General features: G+C 43.9%; 1 protein-coding gene across 2 annotated transcripts in view; it reads right to left on the bottom strand.

Moving 5' to 3' along the window:
• The window catches only part of VPS26C (VPS26 endosomal protein sorting factor C), a 44,651-nt gene extending 34,355 nt beyond the window's left edge, over positions 1-10,296 (bottom strand). The window contains exon 1 of one of the 2 annotated variants that reach the window (XM_023191466.2): positions 9,439-10,296. In XM_023191466.2, the coding sequence (XP_023047234.1) occupies positions 9,439-9,495 (57 nt within the window). In that variant the 5' untranslated portion in view covers positions 9,496-10,296. The remainder of the gene's footprint in view (positions 1-9,438) is intronic. The other variant, XM_023191459.3, reaches the window with a different exon arrangement.
• Between the last annotated feature and the right edge of the window lie 11,523 nt (positions 10,297-21,819).

The raw sequence follows: 21,819 nt of genomic DNA, 5'->3' as shown, positions 1-21,819 counted from the left end.
AGAAACCTGTTATAGCTAAACGTTGCCCAGCGACTTCAGTGAGTGCCACTGACCCGGGCGCCTCCGCCCCGGGGTCCGGCAGCAGCACCGATTGCGCAGGAGGCGCCCTGCAAGCATCCTTTCCTGATCCGTGCTGCGGTTCCCGGGTGGTTGCAGCTGGCTCACAGAGACTGCGCACGCAAAGCGTCTCCATGCCCTGCCATTCACCTTTCGACATACAGAGCCGCATTCCAACTTTTAGTGATAAAACCCGGCGCCAAAACGAACACGCGATGTTACGTGTGTTACCTCTGCGCATGCGCCGGGCATTCCCGGCACTCCCGAACCTGATGAACGCGCGGTGGGGACCCCAGGCTTCCGTGCTTTCACTTTCCCAGAAGCTATGTGTCCTCAGTCTACATATTGTTACCTGGAAAATAAAGTTTTCTCCTTTTTCCTTCCTTTGTTAACAGGCAGGTGTCGGCTGCAGGTTTCGGGCCTAAGAGAGGGCATGGCTGGAGACACAGCATAGACTCCTAGATGACATAACGGAGATGAGCGTCTGCGTCGGGGACTCGGCATTAGGAGGAGGCAGAGGAAAAGCCCACCACCGTGGCTGAGGGAGATCTGGCAAGCAGCTTGCAGGGGATGAAGGGTGTGCGGAACAGGCTGAGACCTGTCCGGTGCCGAAACACGCCGCTGTGGTCAAGCAGGCTTTACCACTGCTCAGGCCCAGGCTCGTACAAGATTTGCGGCAACAAACACCTAGTGTAGAACTGCATGAACACTTTTTGCCCAGAGCAAGGGCGAAAGTTTTTATCGCATCCCAGTTTTCAGACAATCTCGGATAATTCTGAAAATGCTTCTTATGCATTACATAAGAGTTTAGGTTATGATTTAGCAGACAACCTTTTTCAGGAGGATGAGGTTATTAGCGGAAAAAGAGCGCTACTTAAAGTTTGGATGACTCTATTCCTAAAAGGTTCATACCTCTCCAAATTATCTTAAGATCTCTCCTATCAAAGATTTAAATTTTTATACCCTGAGTCCTTACAACAAGCATTCACTACAACTGATCATTCATTTACTAAGAATCCAGCAGGTTAAAGTAGAATACTTAAGCTTAAAAAAAAACCTAGCATTTTAGCTTTGCAATTTTTCTTCATAATAATGAACTCTTATATATAGGGTTTCTCCTCTTCTTTTCACAAGAAATTACGGGCATGCCAAATTCAGGTAGTACTGAGGTTCTTAAGGTAACGGTAACAGTACTCAGTCCACAGTGTATAAATTTCTTCTCATTGTAACCTGGCTATGCTGGGGCGTAAATCTCTTATTTACGTTTTTCACAACCATAATATTTAACAATGTCATTTTCATGAGTACATGTGCCAGAATTTAAGAATGTAAAACATTCTGAATTTGTAAAAACAAATGCATTAAATTTACACTACAGAAAGATTTACCGCAGGATTTTTCTAACCAGTAAGCTCCCCCACGGCGTTCCAAGACATAAAGTAATTTACAATGCATTTGAGTCCAACTTTTTGATCAAGAACACATCTACTGCACTAAACAAAGGAGCTGCAGCAATACCAAAATCACCCTCGGCTCTCAGGGCCAAAAACGCTGTCTGCTCTGTATGTTGTCCTTGGTCACTGACTCTCCTTCCTCCAAGTAGACATAGACAGTGGGCACATATTTGACAATCGGTGAAGCATCTGACAAGCACTCCTTATGCCATCTGGAGGGTGTACTAATGTAACTAGCATTGTGGCACACAAAGGGCAGTTCTAAGGGTGAACAGACCTTGGAGCGTGGAAAAAAACTTGACAGTGCCACCACCTATTCCTGCGGTCCCTACAAGGTGTTGGAAGCTAGGATAAGTGTCTTAAAACATGATCTCATTTAATTTTCAAAATACAGCCTTTGAGTAGTATCATCTCTATCCTACACATGAGAATTAAGACCCGGAGAAGGCACACAGAATCCTAGATTTAGGAATAAAAAGGCGCAACTTCAAATATTTGCTCTCATCTGAACCACAAAATAGGGAAAACACCACCTCTTAACAGTGTGTGGAAGGATTAAAGCACTCTGGGAGCTGGAAAAGGCTGTCCTAGTCTACCTAATTATAGAACAGTATTAGTTAGGTATTTCCATGGGAAATTTAATCTTTCACTGGAAGTATGGAATTAGGGAATTTTTAACACAATTCCTGATTATCTCATACCATACATGGGTCTTTGGAAAGAGAAGTCAAGTTTTTAAGCCAGGCGTGGTGGCTCATGCCTGTAATCCCAACACTTTGTCAGGCCAAGGCAGGAGGATTCCTTGAGGCCAGGAGTTTGAGACTGACCTGGGCAACATAGCATGATTTCATCTCTATTTTAACAAATACTTAAAAAAGAAGTTTTCTATCCAAGGGGAAGGATGCTTAGGGAGCAGGTGCCCCAACAGCAATGCTGCAAGCTTGGAGAAAGGGTCTATATTTGCGATGAGCCACAGGAACTAGGATGAAACCATGGAAAATCAAACCTTGGACAATTTTCTATCATATTCCATTCCCGAATCAGACAGGAAACCATATTTATAGGAATTCTGGAATCTCTACTCCCAATTTATTTGAATCATGATCTTAGGAGTGACTATTCTAAAACAAACACAAGTAATGGAGGGTGCAATGTGTAGCTCTGGGGCTATGTCAAAATAAGAATAAATCTCCCCAACATCTGTCTGGAATTGATACCTAGAATATTATTTATAATTACGAAGCAAAACCCGTAATATGCCTACAATACCATAGTTTCCCCTTTCTGATCAATGCATTTATAAAACTAGCAGTCTTATGCATTTTTAAAAATGTTTTAAGGCTTCCACTCATCATTTAATAGAGTTTTTGAGCACCTATTAAGTGGCGAGTACTGCCAGGCCCAGGAATACAAAGATAAACAAAACCAAATATTTTAATTGAGTGGACTAATAGAACAAAGTCACTACAACAGAAGGTAATCAGTGCAATGACAGCAGTATACACACAAAGTATTTGTAAACTATTGCCAGTTACTACTAAATTATAGAAAACATTCCCATGTTATTCTGTTCACTTTGTTTCCTTTGCTGTGTAGAAGTTTTTTAGCTTGATGTGAACCCATCTGTCCATTTTTGCTTGGGTTGCCTGTCCTTTTAAGGTATTGCTCAAGAAATCTTTGCCCAGACCAATGTCCTGGAGGATTTCCCCAATGTTTCTTTTAGTAGCTTCATAGTTTCAGATCTTAGATTTAAGACCTTAGTCCATTTTGTCATTCCCATGTTATTCTGTCTTTTCCTGACAATTAGACTTGATATTCCATTATCCCATCATAATCTCATTTTCGTTAGTTACTCTTTTTGTAATTCTGCTTATAAGAAATTTTCTAAAATTTAAATATTAAAATTAGGATTTTTTATAAGGCTATGGGTGACAAGAGTTGTTGCTATAACAGAAACTGAAGCACACATTTCTAAACAACTCATTTCAAAAAAAATAATGGAAATTACAAGATATTTTAAGTTGTACAATAATAGAAAATACTCCCAATCAAATCTTGTGGGACACAATTTTCAGACATGGCAGTGGAGCATTATCTCGGGGTCCTCTGACATTCCCACAGCGCATGAGGTTACTAAACCATGAAACCTCATCAGGGTCCTCTGGAGCAGTGTCTTCTCCCAGAATCTAGATGAAGTGATCCTACTTCCACTCACCTCTCCAGCAGGACGTGTGGAGGGTTACAAGGGTTTGCTTTACAATAATTCAATCACCTATTAAAAACAAAAAGACACTTAAGGTACGAAGTACTACTTTAGAGTAGTACTTAGTGCGAAATGTCTGCATTTTTAAAAAGGAGGCTACAATTCAATATGCTAAACAGCCAACTTACAAAGTTTAAACAAACAAACAAAAAAACAGAATAAACCCTAAGAAAACAGAAATATTTTGGAAAGACAGTCAACCTAAGTCACATTAAAAAACTGCTGTTGCTGCCAGATTAGATGAGGATGAACAACTATAAACACCTGGTCAATCAAGTAAAAGAAACAGTCTACAGGACACAGATTGCATCCCAAACGTCTGCAAGTTCTTGTTCACTAGGTTTACATTGCCTATTCCTCATGACTGAGACCAGCAGTGAATGGTGGGCACTTAGTTTAATACTTGATTTTCAAACTAGATTCTAATGCTTACTTTTCAAAACTAGATTCTAATGCTTAGTTTTCAAAACTAGGTTCGATGAAGCTCCAGAAGGCCCCCAGCTTCTCACTTTTCCCCCTAGATGACTACACCCTACTTTATGCTCCTTCATACACCACAGATGCTCTTATTTGAGCACTTGATCATCTTTTTAATCATCTCTCATTTTATATATTTGCCTTTCTCTACTAACCTGTAACCCTCATGAGATCAACAGACATTGGTTGAATGAAGTTGATTAAATAATATAAAAAAGAATGGGACTGATGAAAATGTTAATATGAAAAGGTATCAAGATAAAGGTACATTATTAGGCAAAAGAACAAGTTGCGTGTGTGTGCACACGTGTGTCTGGAACAGTACAGAAACCATCAGTGAATACGTCCAAGGTCAGAACAGGGGGTCTGGAAGAGGAGGAGACTTGACTTTTCATTTTACCTTCTTCTGCAGCATGTTACTTTTTTTTTTTCTTTTTCTGAGACAGAGTCATGCTCTGTTGCCCAGGCTGGAGTGCAGTGGTGTGATCTTGGCTTACTGCAACCTCCGCCTCCCGGGTTCAAGTGATTCTCATACCTCAGCCTCCCAAGTAGCTGGGATTACAGGCGTGCACCACACCCAGCTACTTTTTCTGTTTTTAGTAGAGATAGGGTTTCGCCATGTTGGCCAGGCTGGTCTCGAACTCCTGGGCTCAAGTGATCTGTCTACCTGAGCCTCCCAAAGTACTGCAATTACAGGCATGAGCCACCACACCCAGCCGGGATATTATGTTTTTAACATGTCATGTATTATGTTTATATTTTTTAAATGCTTTAACTGTAATTTTTAAAAAATCATTTTGTCAATATTTTTTCTTAAAAAAGGTCAATTTAAAATCTAAGTATAACTTAGGTTTCTCTGGTGTCCATAGAATCAAGCCATTTTCAGATGCTTCCACAACTAAGATACTGAAAAGCACAATAACAGAATCAGCATATATTCAAAGTAGAAGACGTATCAGTCTCTTTTTATTGAAATATCTCAATGTTATTCACAGCCCTACTAGGAAATGAATAACATTTCTATATTACAAATTCCTCCATTTTGCATAAAAATGGCCAATCCCAGGGAGGCAGAATAATAGTGTTCGATGGACATGCTTTGAACTGGAACTGATCTGAGTTGGAATCCAGACTCGGTCATTAGTCGAGTGAAGTTCTTCAACTTGTCTAGTTGGTTTATGAAATTCTTCAACTTGTCAAAGCCTCCATTTCCTCATTAGAAAAATGAGAGTGATACTGCCTGGCTGTCAAACCCGACCCGAGAACCTCTGCTGGAACATAAGCTTGCCTTATGTGCTTACAATGACAAACACGTTTCACTTGAAAGACAATCACTCATGACCTCAAGCCTGGGATACTACTGCTTAGAATCAGGCTAAAGTAGGTGGCAGCCACCTCAAGCAACCCAGGAGAATTGTAGGTGTGGTGCTCTGGCAGGCCCATAGGTAAGTCAAATCTTTGGTAACTGAATCTTTACTGTCACTGTTGAGATGTACGGAGAAAAGAGAAAACGTGTATGCTATCAGCTCCATTGCAGCCAGCTAAGGGTGAGAAGGGTAGGAGAGAAGGGCCGCTTCTCCCACAACCACAGTGCGAACTAGAAGTGACATATGCACTGCCTGCGGTCAGTGAGGCCTCCTGGAGGACCAGACAGCAAGGGTCCTGCTACATGGGGCTTGGAAAGCAGCCATGACAGTGCTAGCTGCCTACTCCACCTGCCCTGAGTCACAGATCATGGGGTCTAGCACATGAGTCATGGGCACCCATGTCAGAGATTTTTGTCAATTGATTAATTAGTTTAATAACTTTCTCTTTTCTGTTGCCTTTTTAAAAAATATGGCAATGTTTTCCTTTTATATTCACCATATAATGTTTCCTTTAAAATGTATGTAAGTGTAAAAAGTGACTGAAGGTTGAGAGAAGCTGCCTTCAGCCATCAATTGCAGATTCTGTTCCTGATACTAGCATCAGAAGATGTAGTCTAGAGGGACAGAGCTGACTCTGTCTTCAACTCTGCGACCCGCAGGAAGTGGTCCTGGCTGTGGATGACTTCTGCTGGGGCAACTTTATCATTCCATTGCTTGCCTCTTCTCTAATGTACTTTTCAGTACGTGTATCATATTTATTTATTTACTTTTTATTTATTTATTTATTTATTTTGTTTTTCTGAGACGGAGTCTCGCTCTGTCGCCCAAGCTGTAGTGCAGTGGCCGGATCTCAGCTCACTGCAAGCTCCGCCTCCCAGGTTTACGACATTCTCCTGCCTCAGCCTCCCGAGTAGCTGGGACTACAGGCCCTGCCACCTCGCCCAGCTAGTTTTTTGTATTTTTGAGTAGAGACGGGATTTCACCGTGTTAGCCAGGATGGTCTCGATCTCCTGACCTAGTGATCCGCCCGTCTCGGCCTCCCAAAGTGCTGGGATTACAGGCTTGAGCCACCTCGCCCGGCCTTGTATCATATTTAAAACCACAGAAGATATCTCAGCATCCCAGCTAGAGTAACATTTCTGAAGAGAATGTGCTAACTTGTTAATGAAATAATGAATACTAAAGTTAAATGCATACAGTCTCCTGTCACTGCCCTCCCATTGTTATTTTGAAACATTTCTAAGCTCCAGAAAAGTTATGAAACTATAAAGTAGTGGAAAAATTGGAACCGTCATACAGTGCCGGTAGACTGTGAAGTGGTGCAAGACACTTTGGAAAATAATTTGGCAGCTCTTCAAAAAGTTAAAGTAGCTCAGCAAAATCCACTCCTAGGTATATACCCAAGAGAAATAAAAATATCCTCTCACATAAAAACTTGTACTACAATGTTCATGACATTATTAATAGCGAAAAGGTAGAAATAACTCCAATGTCCATCAAGAGATGAGTGGTTAAACAAAATATGATCTGTCCATACAATGGAATATTATTCAATCATAAAAAGGAATGAGGAACTGACACATGCTATGACAAGCATGAACACACCGAACATTACTCGAAGTAAAAGAAGCCTGTCAGTCAAAAGGGTCACATACAGTACGATTCCATTTATATGAAATGTCAAGAATATGCAACTCCAGAGACAAAGTCAATTTGTCACGGACCAGGGGTCAGGAGGGAGAGGGAATGAGGAGTCACAGCTAATGGGTTCAGGGTTTCTTTTTGGGGTGAAAATGTTCTAGAATTAGATCGTGGTGATGGATGCGCAACTCTGCAAATACATTAAAAAACTACTGAATTGTATACTTTCAAAGGGTACATTTTGTGTTTTAAATTATCTCTATAAAGCTGTTATTTTTAAAAAAGAATACAAAGGCCCATGTAGCTTTTAACTTCATTCAGCAATTGTTAGTATTTTGCCACATTCACTTTCTCTTTTTCTGCTATACACACATGTGCACAAACATATGTGCACAGTCATGGCTGGACACTTTGACCCTAAATACTTCAGCATGTGAAGTATTCTCCTATATAACCAAAATATTACGCTGGAGAAATTCAACACCAATACACAACAATTATAGTCCATATTCGAATTTATATTTTATCAGAAATTAAGCATTCTGTTTGGCTCTCATGTCCCTTTAGTCTTTTACTCTAGAAAACTTATCTCGCCTTTATTTTTTGACATTGATATTTCTGAAAAAACCACGCTACTTGTTTCACAGAATGTCCCTCAATTTGGATATGCCTGATTGTTTCCTTATGAACTGACATGGATTAAACATTTCTGGCAGGAATTCTACATAGCTGAGTTGTGACCTTCTCGGCACATGATGCCAAGGGGTACCCAATGTCAGTCGTCTCATTAGTTGTGACGATAAAGTGGTGTTCATTGCTGTGCTTGGCTAGAGTGTGACTACCAGATTTCTCCATTATAAAGGTAGCTTTTTCCCTTTTGATTTTTTGAGACGGGGTCTCACTCTGCGGCCCAGGCTGGAGTGCAGTGGTGCGATCTCAGCTCACTGCAGCCTCTGCCTGCTGGGGTTCCAGCGATTTTTCTGCCTCAGTCGCCGGGGTAGCTGGGATTACAAGCGTCCGCCACCACGCCTGGCTAATTCTTCTATTTTTAGTAAAGACGGGGTTTCACCACGTTGGCCAGGCTGGTTTCGAACTCTTGATCTCAGGTGATCTGCCCGCCTGGGCCTCCCAAAGTGCTGGGAATACAGGCGTGAGCCACCGCGCCAGGCCAGCTTTTTCCCCTTTGTAATTAACCATCAAAGGGATGACCATTTGAGCTTGTGGAAATACTAGGTTTCCCCAGTTGTCTTTTGCCCAAAAGTTTCAGCATCCATCCAAGACCTTTGTCTGGTACTCTGTCCCTTCTGAGATTACTTTGCATTAATATGACCAACCACTGCTATCAATTTTATTCCAAAGAGTGTTGGGGCTGTGATTTCAACCCTAGCTGCACATGTATCACCAGTATCGCCGAGAGTGGAACCCGAGCAACCATATTTTAAAATTCCTCAGGGTGACTCATTCTGATGTAGAGTAAGGGTTGAGATTCCCCGAGTCAGAGGAACCTTACAACACCCTCATTTGCAAATAAGGACACTGAGGCCCAAGGAGATTGAATGACTGGCCAATGTCACAAAACCTGTTAATGGCAGAGTCAAGATTTTATTTTTTTATACTTGCATTTTAATAGCCAATCCTTTATCTCAGTCGAAGAATAAAACCAGAAAAAGGAGTAACTTTCGTGGTATGTTGTTAAAAGTGACTGCCACTTAATATATGCTGCCGCCCGACATACCCATTACTGCTTCCGAGGTTAGTTTTAGCTTTCGTTCATTAGACCTTTGCGGTCACCTTACGAGAGAGGTAAAGGGGGGTCTGGTCGTCAACTCCTCTGCTCTCAGCGCTCACTGCGGGAGCTCAAGCCTGAGGGCCCAATGCCCACCGCCGGGTGTTCAAGGGGCCAGATGGGAAGAGCTGCAGCCCCGGAGCCGGGCGCCTGCCCTGCACGTCCAGCAGATGCTTTGGCGGCGCCTCCCGCGGGGCCCCTCGCAGGGCAGGCCAGCCTCGCGCGGGAAGCACCTGGCGGGGACGCACCTGGCGGGAACGCACCCACCTGGCGGAGACGCACCAGGTGGGACAGCCCTGCCCCGCCTAGGGACGCGGGACGTGTGCAGGGCGATGGAGACAGCGGAACCTGCAGACCCGCCCAATCCCACCTCCACCCCCAGCCCCCACTTACCCCGGCGTGATAAACTTTATTCGCTCTTTTAATCTTGATGTCCAGGGCCGTTCCCATCTCCAATTCTGCACAGCAGCCGCCACTTCCGGCTGCGCGTAACCCCAGGGAAACAAGGGGCGCCTCGCCCCTCCGTTCTGGGCCCCGCCCCTTTCCCTCTCAGCCGGCAGCAGCTCACGTGACCTCGCTCCTACGTCGCACACACTTCCTAGCTCTGAGAGGCGAACGCCCCACGCCTTCCTCCTTCCGGCACAGGAGCGGGCCTTAGTGCGGGGAGAAGAGCTGTCACTCTTCATCCCGCCCCCTCCGGGCGTGAAAGGCGGGACCAAACTAGCCCCACCCGGGATAGTCTTACGCCGGAAATGCTCCTTTTCTTTCTGGGTTAGCTGAGGGAGGGAAAGAACTCTCGGCTCTCCCGGCTTGCCCCGCGGCCGGGGGCGGGACCGAGGCCGTCTCTCGGACGCAGCCTGCGCAGGAAGCTTGATGCTCCCGTCAGGCTGCGCGGCGCAGAGCGGTAGCACTATGGATTTGTCTTTCTGGTTATAACTTGGGAATGCCTGTCCTCCTCAAATGTCCTTAATCTCAACTGTAGCCCTCTACCGCTTTCTCCCTGGGGTTCTGAAGAGCCGGCGCCCCCTTGTCTGTCCGTGGCCAGGCGCCGTTCCCTGCCCTTCCCACGGGAACGGTTCCGGTCACCCTCAGGGATGCAGCCCCTGCGCGCTCGTCCTGCAAAGCGCTGATCGTCTGGCGGCTCGGCTGCCCAGCGTCCCAGCGCCAGCCGGGCCTAGGGCCAAGGTCTCGGGAAGCGCCAGGTGACCTCGCTCCGCTCGGAGCCGCGGCATTGGGTCACCCGCCGGCCGGGCTCCTCAGGCCGCGAGGGATTGTGGGTGTTACCCAGGCGCATGTCCTGGAACCGGGTATTAAATATTCAGGTCCGTGCGCCCCGCGCTAAAGGGTGGAAAGGCACGGCCCGCAGGCTCTGGGGCTTGGAGATTGATTGCAAATAAAGGACTGGAAGCTGAAGTGAATCTGCCTATTCTTATTTCCAGCAACAGCTGACCCCGATACAGTTTGTGGGGGTGGGGGGCGTTACTGCAGGGCAGGGCCATGCACTGTTAACATACTTCGTTTACTGAGTTACAATCTCTTGTAAATGTTATAAATGAGGATTTTGCCAGTAAGCAGAAGGTCTGATTTCATTTTGGCAAGTGATTTAATTAATGCAGTGAAAAGTGCTTTTTGTTTAAATTCTTTGCTTTTTGTTTATTTGATTCTGATAATTGTTTTTAAAAGTGCTTTACTTTGGGGATGACATCAGAAATTAATTATTTGTAAAACGATTGCAAGAATTAGTATCATGAATGCCTCCCTCTTGAGAATATAAAATGTTTTACAGGCCAGCAGTGATGGTACTGCAGCTACAACTGCTTTTGAAGGTTAATAAATGGTATTTTCAAATATTCAGGTCTTGGTTTGCAGCTCCTCTCTGCCCTCAGGGCTTTGGTCTCTGCCTTGAATGTTTTCCTGGCAACTCAAACTCAGCGATTTTAGAACAATTCATTAGGGACTTGAAAATCACAGTCTAGTCTATTAGAATTCAAGAAGTGGATCCCTTTCCACTAGACTCACCCATCATTTTCAAATGGTAAAAAATCAATCTCAGTAGACACTGCAGAGAAACAGAAAAAGAAACACATGTATCCACACTGTATACTTGTTTTTTTGTTTTGTTTTTGAGACGGAGTCTCGCTCTGTCGCCCAGGCTGGAGTGCAGTGGCGCTATCTCAGCTCACTGCAACCTCCGCCTCCCGGGTTCAAGCGATTCTCCTGCCTCAGCCTCCCGAGCAGCTGGGACTACAGACACGCACCACCATTCCCAGCTTATTTGTGTATTAGTAGAGGTGGGGTTTCACCATGTTGGCCAGGCTGGACTCTATCTCCTGACCTCGTGATCCGCCAGTCTCGGCCTCCTGAAGTGCTGGGATTACAGGGGTGAGCCACCCCGCCCAGCCTCCAATCGCTATCCTTTTAAATCTTTTCCATCCCTCACACCTTAGATGATACCTTAACTTTCTGGTCCATATGAGTTACCAAAAATCAGACCTTGTTAAAGTGTCGATTTCATGTCTCAAGCGGGACCCTATATCCCTTAGTGTGAGTGGGAAGCTGCAAAGCGTGGTTCTGGCACGCCGACACTTCTGAGCGTCTCTCTGCAAGGCCTGGCTTCTGTGTTGAGATAAGGAAGAGGAGAGAAAATGAGATAAATTTATCTCTTAACTGGCCACTGCTGAATTTTCTTAGTTGATTCCTGCTTCTCTTGGTAACTGTGGTTTAAAATTCCTTTCGCGGGGTACACATGGGGAGGTCGGGTGGCGCCTCCTCCCTGCCACACAGTTCCACAGGAGATCTGTCCCCAACTTGATCTTTTCCATCACCCCCCTGTCAGCACCCAGTAGTACACTCAGACTCTCAGGCAAGATCGCTCAGGACCGTTTATCTTCGGCACAGGAAGGATTTGACCCAGGAGAAATACACATCTTTGCCACAAAAACGGGCTGGACTGAAGACCACCCCATGGCTGCGCCTCTCTCCCCTGCTGTCCTTCTTCAATTTTCTTGTTCCCTCTTGCAATACAGACAGGGATAATTTAGCAAGAGTGCTGGAGGAACAGATCTGCAGGCAACACATATAGAATACCAGACTCCCCTTCCAGTAGGCCCCCTGATGGAGATGGTGCTATGTCCTTCCCAGCTACATCACTTCGCACCGGCAACACTGCCCTCCACAATACTGTCTCCTTTCATTCCTTCCCCTGCCTTCCTGTACAGATAGAGGAGAGGACTGGGGAAGTATTTGGTGGAAGAGGGGGCCAGATCTGCAGCTTTTTCTTAAGCCCTGGTGGGAAGTGGCCCTAATTATAGGCATCTTTCATTAGGAGATGGAGTACTATGCCTGTAGTTTTCCATTGTGAGCCTAGTGCCAATTCTAAGACAACAGCAGAGGTCCCACTAAACATCCTTAAGTGGGTGCTAAGATTCTCTGCCCAGACCCTTCCTTCAGGACTGAAGGACATGTTCCCTGAGCTGCTAGGAGTATTGATCTCAACAGCTCTCAGCTAAGTCACTCTTCAAAGCTTTCCTTTAATGAAGAAAACTGCCTTGCCTAAGGTCATTCCCCCTTCTTGGGGGCAGTCCACACGTGACGATTAATCCATTTAGGATCTACAGGCCCCTCCCCTTGTCCCAGTTTAGGACAACTCTGAAGGACCATTCCATATCCAAAACTCCTAGTATTAGTTAAATACTGATGTGTAGCAAATTAGCCCAATCTGTAGTAATTTTAAATAACAAACGTCTCATGTCTGCGAGTTGGAACTCAGGAGAAGCTTCCCTGGGTGTTTCTGGCTCAAGGTGTCAGGTTCTTGCAGTCCTCTGAAGACCTGTTGTGGGCTGGAATATCCACTTCCAAGATGGCTCCCTCACGTGACTGAGGTTGGGAGCACTCACTTCCACTCCACAGGTTGCTTGAGAAGCCTCACAATATGGCAACTAGCTTCTCCCAGACCAGCCAATCAAGAGAGAGTGCAATTAGGGAGCTGCAATGCCCTATGTGGCCAAGTATCTGAAGCACATCTACTTTTCTTCTCTTCATTAGGAGACAGTCAACTAAATCCAACCTACACTTGGGAAGGGGAATTTAGCTCTACCTTTGGAAGGCAGGGTCAAAGAATTTGAGGGCATATTTTAAACCACGACACTCCGCATTGAATCCAGCTTCCTACACCCAAACCCTGTGCACCTCTTGATCCTGGGAGCACCTCCCCATTAAACTTCCTGCACATTAAATCTCCATCTCCTAGTCTGCTTTCTGGCAACCTAACCTCAACAATCCAGTTACGCTACTTTCTTAATAACCCTCAAGACAATCTTATGATACAGGAATAATTACTATTTCCTCACCTTACAGAAGGGAAGACAGGCATAGAAAGATTAATGTACTTGCCCGAGGTCATATAGCAACTAAGTGGCAGCCACCAATTCTGACTCCAGAGTTCACATAGGCAATTGCTGATCAATGCGCCACATACATGCACACAGCAAACGCCTGGATGCATAACAATGGGGGGCTCATGATCTTAATCAAAAGACTGGACAAAAGACTACCAATCAAATGAGAAAATCCAGCAGAGGTGCAATGTCATAGTTAAAGGCAATCTTAAAGAAAGGAATTGGGGGTCACTATATCAACTGATAGTGAAGATAGAGTATTAAAACTACTGCAGAATAGTATAATGCTTTTTTGCTAGGGCTGCCACAGTAAAGTACCACAAACTGGTGGCTTCAAACAACAGAAATTTATTCTTTTACACTTCTGGAGGCTGCAAATTCAAAATCAAGATGTCACAGGGTTGTTCTTCTGAGGACGGTGAGGAAAGAATCTGTTCCAGTTCTCTCTCCTTGGCTTTTAGGTGATCCTCTTATGTCTCCTCACTCTATCTTTAAAAAATATGTCTTCATGGCTGGGCACGGTGGCTCACACCTATAATCCCAGCACTTTGGGAGATCAAGGCAGGAGGATGCCTTGGGCCCAGGAGTCCGAGACTAGCCTGGGCAACATGGCAAAACCCCCTGTCTCTACAAAAATATAAAAATTAGCTGGACATGGTGACACATGCCAGTAGTCCCAGCTACTTGGGAAGCTGAGGTGGGAGGATCGCTTGAGCCTGGGAGGCAGAGGTTGCAGTGAGCCAAGATCATGTCACTGCACTCTGGCCTGGGCGACAGAGCGAGACTCTGTCTCAAAAAATGAAATAAAATAAAATGTGTCTTCACGTTCAGTGATGTTCTTTCTGTATGAGTGTCTGACTCCAAACTTGCCCTTTTTCTAAATACACCAGTCATCTTGTATTAAGGTCCTTTTAACTTGATTACCTCTGTAAAGACCCTACTTCCAAATACAGTCACATTCTGAAATACCAAGGGTGAGGACCTTAATTTGGCAGGGAGGCAATTCAACCCAGAACACATCGCAATAAAATATGTACAACAAAAACATGAGATGCACAGTGATAAATGGACAGAGACAGCGAGTAGGAGATTTAAACACAGCGCAGTCTATCAGAGACTGAGTGGAGACAAGATAAGGACGAGAATTTTTTTTTTTTTCTTTTGAGATAGAATCTCGCTCTGTCACCCAGGCTGGAGTGCAGCTGCACAAACTCGACTCACTTCAACCTCCACCTCCCAGGTTCAAGTGATTCTCCTGCCTCAGCCTCCCAAGTAGCTGGGACTACAGGCGCCCACCACCACACCAGGCTAATTTTTGTATTTTCAGTAAAGACAGGGTTTCACCATATTGGCCAGGCTTGTCTTGAATTCCTGACCTAGGACGGACAACGGTTTTTAACAAAATAAGAAGTACAATTTATAAATAAGACAGAATCATGGGGACTTCACGTTTCAAGTGCTTGTGGTGCATTTGTAAGCACTATTGCTTATCAATTATATCCACCCTCATAGATGGGATTAGTGCCTTATAAAACGAATCGAAGGGAGCAAGCTAGTCCTTTTGCCCTTCTGTCCCTTCTGCCAAGAGAGCACTTGCCATTTGTCCCTTCTGGAGGACTCAGCATTCAAGGCACCATCTTGGAAGCAGAGTGGAACCAGACACAGAACATGCTGGTACCTTGTTCTTAAACTTCCCAGCCCTTGGAACTGTGAGAAATGAACTTCTATTGTTTAGAAATTACCCACTCTGTGGTATTTTGTTATACCAGCATGAATGGACTGAGACAGTTGCATGTATGGCCACCAAAAGAACATCTCAATTTTGATTATGTACAAGTTTGATTTAGGATGTCCCGGATACCTTAACTACCACAACTTACACCACTTTGCAGTTAAGACACACTTTCTCAAATAACAAAATGTGAAGCATTCTTTGTAAACAAACAAAAATACAATATTTGTTTTTTATAAACAAATAATATATATGAAATTTATGTATAAATAAACATAAAAATAAAATTTTTAAATAAAATAAAATTTAAATTAAAGATAAATTAGCCAGGTGTGGTGGCTCATGCCTGTAATCCCAGAACTTTGGGAGGCCAAGGAGGGTGGATCACCTGAGGTCAGGAGTTCGAGACCAGCCTAGCCAAAATGGTGAAATCTCATTGCTACTAAAAATACAAAAATTAGCCAGGCGTAGTGGTGCAGGCCTGTAATCCCAGCTACTCAGGAGGCTGAGGCTAGAGGTTCATTTGAACCTGGGAGGCAGAGGTTGTAGTGAGCCAAGATCACATAACTACACTCCAGCCTGGGTGACAGAGTGAGATTCCATCTCAAAAAAAAAAAAATTAGTTAAAATAAGATAAAATAAAATTGTAAAATAAAATAGAATTTTCAATATAAACATACATAAAAATTTATATAAAAATTTTTATTTATAAATTTTACCTTATAAAATTTATATGTGAATTTTATATTTTATATAAATTTTTATTAAAATATGATTAAAATATAATATTTGTTTGTCATGAAACAAATAAAAATATAACAGACTAAAAATAACAAAGTATGAATGCTTCACACCAAAACCTATGGGATACAGCTAAAAAAAGAATCCTCTGAAAAATTATTGGAAAAAATTTGGAAATTTGGCCAGAGTGAAATGATATGCTATCTGGGATTTGCTTCTAAATAACTCCAGGAGGAGAGAGAGGGAGAAGGAGGGGAAGGGGGAGGGGAGAAAGAGGAAGATGAGGAGGGGTGGAGAAGGAGGAGTGGGGAACGGAGAAAGAGTAGGACGGGGAGGGGCGGAGAAGGAGGGGAGGAAATGGAGGAAGAGGGAATGGGTATGGGAGGAGAAGGAGGAAAGGTTTTATTCACTTGTTCACTCTGCCTTTGTATACGCTTGAGTTCCGTAACAGAAGAGAAGATAAATTTACACAGTAGGATAATATTTTTGAAATATTAAGCTGAAGTATTTTCAAAATTCCTTGTCATTCCCAGCAGGTGCCTCTCAACTCTCTCTCCATCAAGTTTATACCCTGAAGCAAAAAATGTGTGTTGAAGAGCACTTTGCCAAAGATCTGAAACATGTTTGGTCTAGCGGAAGGGGAATAGAATGAGAAGAGCAGAAGTAGCTCCTGGGGTGGGGTCCAACCGTATGTCATGCTTGGAGTCAATGTCCCAGTTGGGGTTAGAGATGCGCAGGTTCATAGAAAACATGATAGGAAATTCGGAGTTCAAGAGAGAGAAGAATCAAAGGATTAAAATAACCCAAAATTTAGAGGTATGGGCTGAGTCAGCCAGGGGGGAGTCCCGGCTCTTTCTAGTGGTGCCTCTAGTGTGCTATGGCCTGTGTAGAGATGGGATTTCGAGATACTCCAGCTGGGATATTGGCAGACACCCAAGGGACGTGGCATTTTTGAACCGTATGCCTCTCTCCATCCCAAGTAGAATACTTTTGGGGAAAGGTAAGCAGGAGACTGAGGATGTGAAAAGAAAATTCTAAAACACTGGCTATTAGCTGACTTCCAACTGAATAATGAGACTGATTTTCTTCTCCCCTGTCCTCAGCAGAAATGGTTACTGGGGAGCTAAACTGGGTTAATTTATAGAGAAATGAAGACTTTTTTGGTCATCTATGTGTTATGCCTGTAAATTTTGAAACAGCTACATATACAAAAATCAATAGGCATTTCGATTTAACAGCAACAACCAGTTAGAAAATAAAATGAAGATAGAGACTGTATTCTCAACAGCAATCAAAATATAAAATATTTGGAGTAATTTGAATGCGATCTATGTTTGAGTTATATGAGAAAAGCTATAAAGCTGAATTAAGAAATGTGAAATATGGCAAAATAGATTTACAGTATTTCTGAATAGAAAATCTATTTTAAACTGTCCAGTTGTATACAATTAGTTTTTAGAGCTAATTTATTACTCTCAATATCCTAATATAATTTTTCATGAGGAAATTTAATGAAATGATATTAAAGCTTTTCTGAAAAAATAAAGTATTTTGAAATGACATCTCTTTAAAGAGTTAATTGTAGGAGAAAGGTTTTTAGTAGGCATAAAATATAGTAAAACTGTAAGAATTAAAACAGCATCATCCTGACATAAGAGCAATTGGATAGGCCAGATCGTTCAGAACAAATCCCAACATATTATGTATAGGATTATTTATTTATTTATTTATTTTTGAGACGGAGTCTCACTCTGTCGCCCAGGCTGGAGTGCAGTGGCACAGTCTCGGCTCATTGCAAGCTCTACCTCCCAGATTCACGCCATTCTCCTGCCTCAGCCTCCCGAGTAGCTGGGACTACAGGCGCAGCCACCACGCCCGGCTACTTTTTTGTATTTTTAGTAGAGACAGGGTTTCACTGTGTTAGCCAGGATGGTCTCCATCTCCTGACCTCATGATCCACCCGCTTCGTCCTCCCAAAGTGCTGGGATTACAGGCGTGAGCCACCGTGTCCAGCCTATTTATTTTTTATTGTATATATTCAAATTGTATATAAAATTTCAATATATGATAAAAGAGGCATTGCATATCTATGAAGAATAGATTACTCAGTAAATGATATTACACTAAATGACTAAATTTATTTATATTACACTAAATGATATCACACTCAATGGTATTTAGAAGAAAATTTCCTTTAGATTTTACTATCACAGCATATATCAAAAAAAAAAAAAAAAAGGAGAGAGAGAGAGAGAAGAAAAGACCTAGTTGGATTAAAGAGTTCAGGAAATAAACAAATTAAGGCATAGACTTAATGAAAAGTGTGAAAAACTTATAGGAAAGAAGTCTTGCCTGAGACATCACAGTAGATTTGAACAGAAGGCAAACATACCATACTCTTGGATAGGAAAGTGTAACATCATAAAAATGTTAAGTCTCTTCTGCTTAATTTATATATTTAAATTAACACTAATAAAAATATTAATTTACTTATGGAGCAAGGCAGGTTGATTATAAAATTTATTTGGAATAATAAATAAGGAAGGATAGCCAGAACAAGTCTCAAAAGAGATGAACAGGTCGGGGGCAAGGGGAGGAGGAGGAGCCTAGGCTGTGTTGTACAGAGAATGGCACCTGGGACTCATTTTAGCCAGTGGAAGGCAGTGAGAGTTCTGCACCTAAATGTTTTTTTTTTTTAACGGAGTTTCACTCTTGTCGCACAGGCTAGAGTGCAAAGGCGCGATCTCAGTTCACTGCAACCTCCACCTCCCGGGTTCAAGTGATTCTCCTGCCTCAGCCTCCCGAGTAGCTAGGATTATAGGCATGCGCCACCATGCTCTGCTAATTTTGTATTTTTAATAGAGATGGGGTTTCTCCATGTCGGTCAGGCTGGTCTTGAACTCCCGACCTCAGGTTATCCCCCTGCCTCAGCCTCCCAAAGTGTTGGGATTATAGGCATAAGCGACTGCACCCCCCAGCCTCTGCACCTAAATCTTAAAAAGGCCTGGCAACAGCCTTGGCACAGTGGCTCATGCCTGTAGTCCCAACACTATGAGCCAAGGTGGGAGGATCACTTGAGGTCAGGATTTTGAGACCAGCATGGGCAACCCAGCGAGACCCTATCTCTACAAAAAAAAAAAATTTTTTTTTTTTTTAATTAGCTGGTCACAGTGGCATTCACCTGTAATCCCAGCTACTCAGGAGGCTGAGGTGGGAGGATTGCTTGAGCCCAGGAGTTTGAGGCTGCAGTGACCTATGATTACACCACTACATTCCAACCTGGATGACAGAGCAAGACCCCATTTCGAAAGAAAAAAAAACAAGGCCTGGCCTGGCAACTTCTGCTTTCACATGCTGGGAGAGCTGAGTATGATGTAAGGAGCCCAGCGACCCTGATGGAGAGACTGTTGAAGGACCACAAAGAGGAGAGGCCCCGAACAATATGGAGAAAGAACAGGTGGGAGAGAGAGAGAGAAAACCCCAGCTCCCCCAGCGTAGCGGGGCGTGGTGGTGCATGCCTGTAATTCCAGCTACTCGGGAGGCTGAGGCAAGAGAATTGCTTGAATCCGAGAGGTGGAGGTTGCAGTGAGTTGAGATCGCGCCATTGCATTCAAGGCTGGGTAACGAGAGCGAAACTCTGTCTCCAAAAAAAAAAAAAAAAAAGGAAAGAACATTTTGGGAAATATATACAAAAAATATGACAAGAAAAGTTCACATTTTGACCATAGAGCACGTGTTAGTTTTCTATAGCCGTGTAATAAATAACTGTAAATGTAGAGAGGTGAAACAACACCCACTGATTAGCTCACAGCCCTGTGGGTTCAACTGGATTCTCTGCTTAGGGTCAAACAGGGTTGAAATCAAGGTGCCTGCCAGGCTGGGCTATTACCCGGAGGCTCTGGGAAGCACTCACTTGAAAGCTCATTGAGGTGACTGGCAGAATTCAGTTCCTTGTGGTTGTAGGACTCCAGTCACGTGCCCTCGCTGACTGTCAGCAGGGACCACTCTCAGCTTTTAAAAACCTCTCTCTGATCAGTAGGCAGGGCCCCTCCACCATCAAATCCAGCCATGGTGCATCAAATCCTTCTTGTGCTTTGAATCTCTTTGACTTCCCTTTCTGCCGTTCTTTCTGCTGCCAGGCAGAGAACATTTTCTGCTTTTAAAAGGCTAATAATGTTAGATTAGGCCCATCTAGAAAATCTCCCTATTTTAAGATTAACCATGCCAGGTAACATAATCTTGGGAGTTATACTTCATCATATCCACAGCTTCCACCCTCACTCAAAGGGAGGGGATTATAGAAAGAAGAAGGCCATTGGGGGATCATTCTTAGAATTTTGACTACCAGAGGGGATACCATTCACAACTATAAGAAGAACTCTAAGACACAGGACATGAATAACAGTTTGCAAAAGACAAAATCAAGTAGTTAGCAGACATATGGGAAACTGTTTCACTTCAATTGAAATAAAAGAAATTCTAGTAGGAATCTTCTACTTCACAGATTAAATTAGCAAAAAATACTAAATATTGGCAGCTATGTGGTGAAACAGGCACTTCATTCATTGACGATAGCAATGTGAATAGTACAACACATGTAGAAAGAAATTTGGCAATATATACCAAAGCCTTTAAAATGTTCATATTCTTTGGCCCAGTAATTTGACTGCTGGGAATCTATATAAAGATTAATCCAAAATTTGGAAAAAAATTTTTCCCAGCAATCAAATAATCCTAAATTTGAGGGAAAAAAACATTTTTTGAACACTGATATGGTTTGGCTCCGTGTCCCCACCCAAATCTCACCTTGACTTGTAATAATCCCCACGTGACATGGGAGGGACCTGGTGGGAGGTAACTGAATCATGAGGGCAGGTTTTTCCCGTGCTGTTCTCCTGATAGCAAATAAGTCTCACAAGATCTGATGCCTTTATAAAGGGGAGTTCCCCTACACCAGATCTCTTGCCTGCCGCCATGTAAGACATGACTTTGTTCTTCATTTGTCTTCTGCCATGATTGTGAGGCCTCCCCAGCCACGCAGAACTGTGAGTCAGCTAAAGCTCTTTCCTTTATTTTTTTATTTTTTTGAGTAAAGCACACGGTTTTATTATGGTAAAATATCTCTGAGGTAGACATTTAATTCAAGTAAAATAAACTATGCTTTTACTATATATAAACATGATGCAAAGCACCCTAGGCCGCAGACTTCACCTGCAACTGTCAGCCCAGGCCCGAGGCTTCAGCCCATCCATACCTGGCTTGAAGGTGGGGCTTCGCCCAGAGCGGCCCCTTACCACCCAGGAATCTGTCTGCCTCCTGCTGCCGTCAATTATGTTGTCCATTGGGTCAAGGCCGTTCATGCTGAGGGTCGCCTGCAGGCTAGCACCACGCTGCCGCCCCTAGTCCTCCTCAGCCTCCCTCCTGTGCTTGTTGGTGCCCAAAGTCCAGAGGGAGCTGAGGCATGGGGGCGGGGGCTGGCGTGTCAGCACCACCCCCAAGCACAGGCACACCCAGCCAGGTTGCAACAACGCCCAAGCTTGGCTTCAACTTTGTTCCAAAATTGGACTGGGCGCCAAAAGCAGGGAGAGGCCAAGCAGTGGCAACAGGCACTTCCGAGCCTGCAGGGGCAGGTGGGCTTCCCGGGCCACTAAGAGCACGGGGATGCTGAGTGGCTGCAGCTGCAGCTGAGTGGCTTCAGCTGCGCCTGGGAACGCTGGGCTCCTGACTGCTAACTCAGAAGGGGGCGGGACTGTCGCCTGTTCCTGGCTCCCACTTGCTTCACAGAGCATGCAGCCCCAGCCAGGCCTCCCGTGCTGGAGCCGGCATCCTCAGTGGATGCTCCAGATGGGCTGCCGCTGCCTTCACTACCTTCTGCATGCTTTGGCATGAAAAGGTCTTTGAGGT

Source organism: Piliocolobus tephrosceles, chromosome 19 (assembly GCF_002776525.5).
Source record: "Piliocolobus tephrosceles isolate RC106 chromosome 19, ASM277652v3, whole genome shotgun sequence".
NCBI classification, from domain to species: Eukaryota; Metazoa; Chordata; class Mammalia; order Primates; family Cercopithecidae; genus Piliocolobus; species Piliocolobus tephrosceles.
Note: the sequence above shows the minus strand (reverse complement) of the source record. Positions and strands in the feature narration are given on the sequence as shown.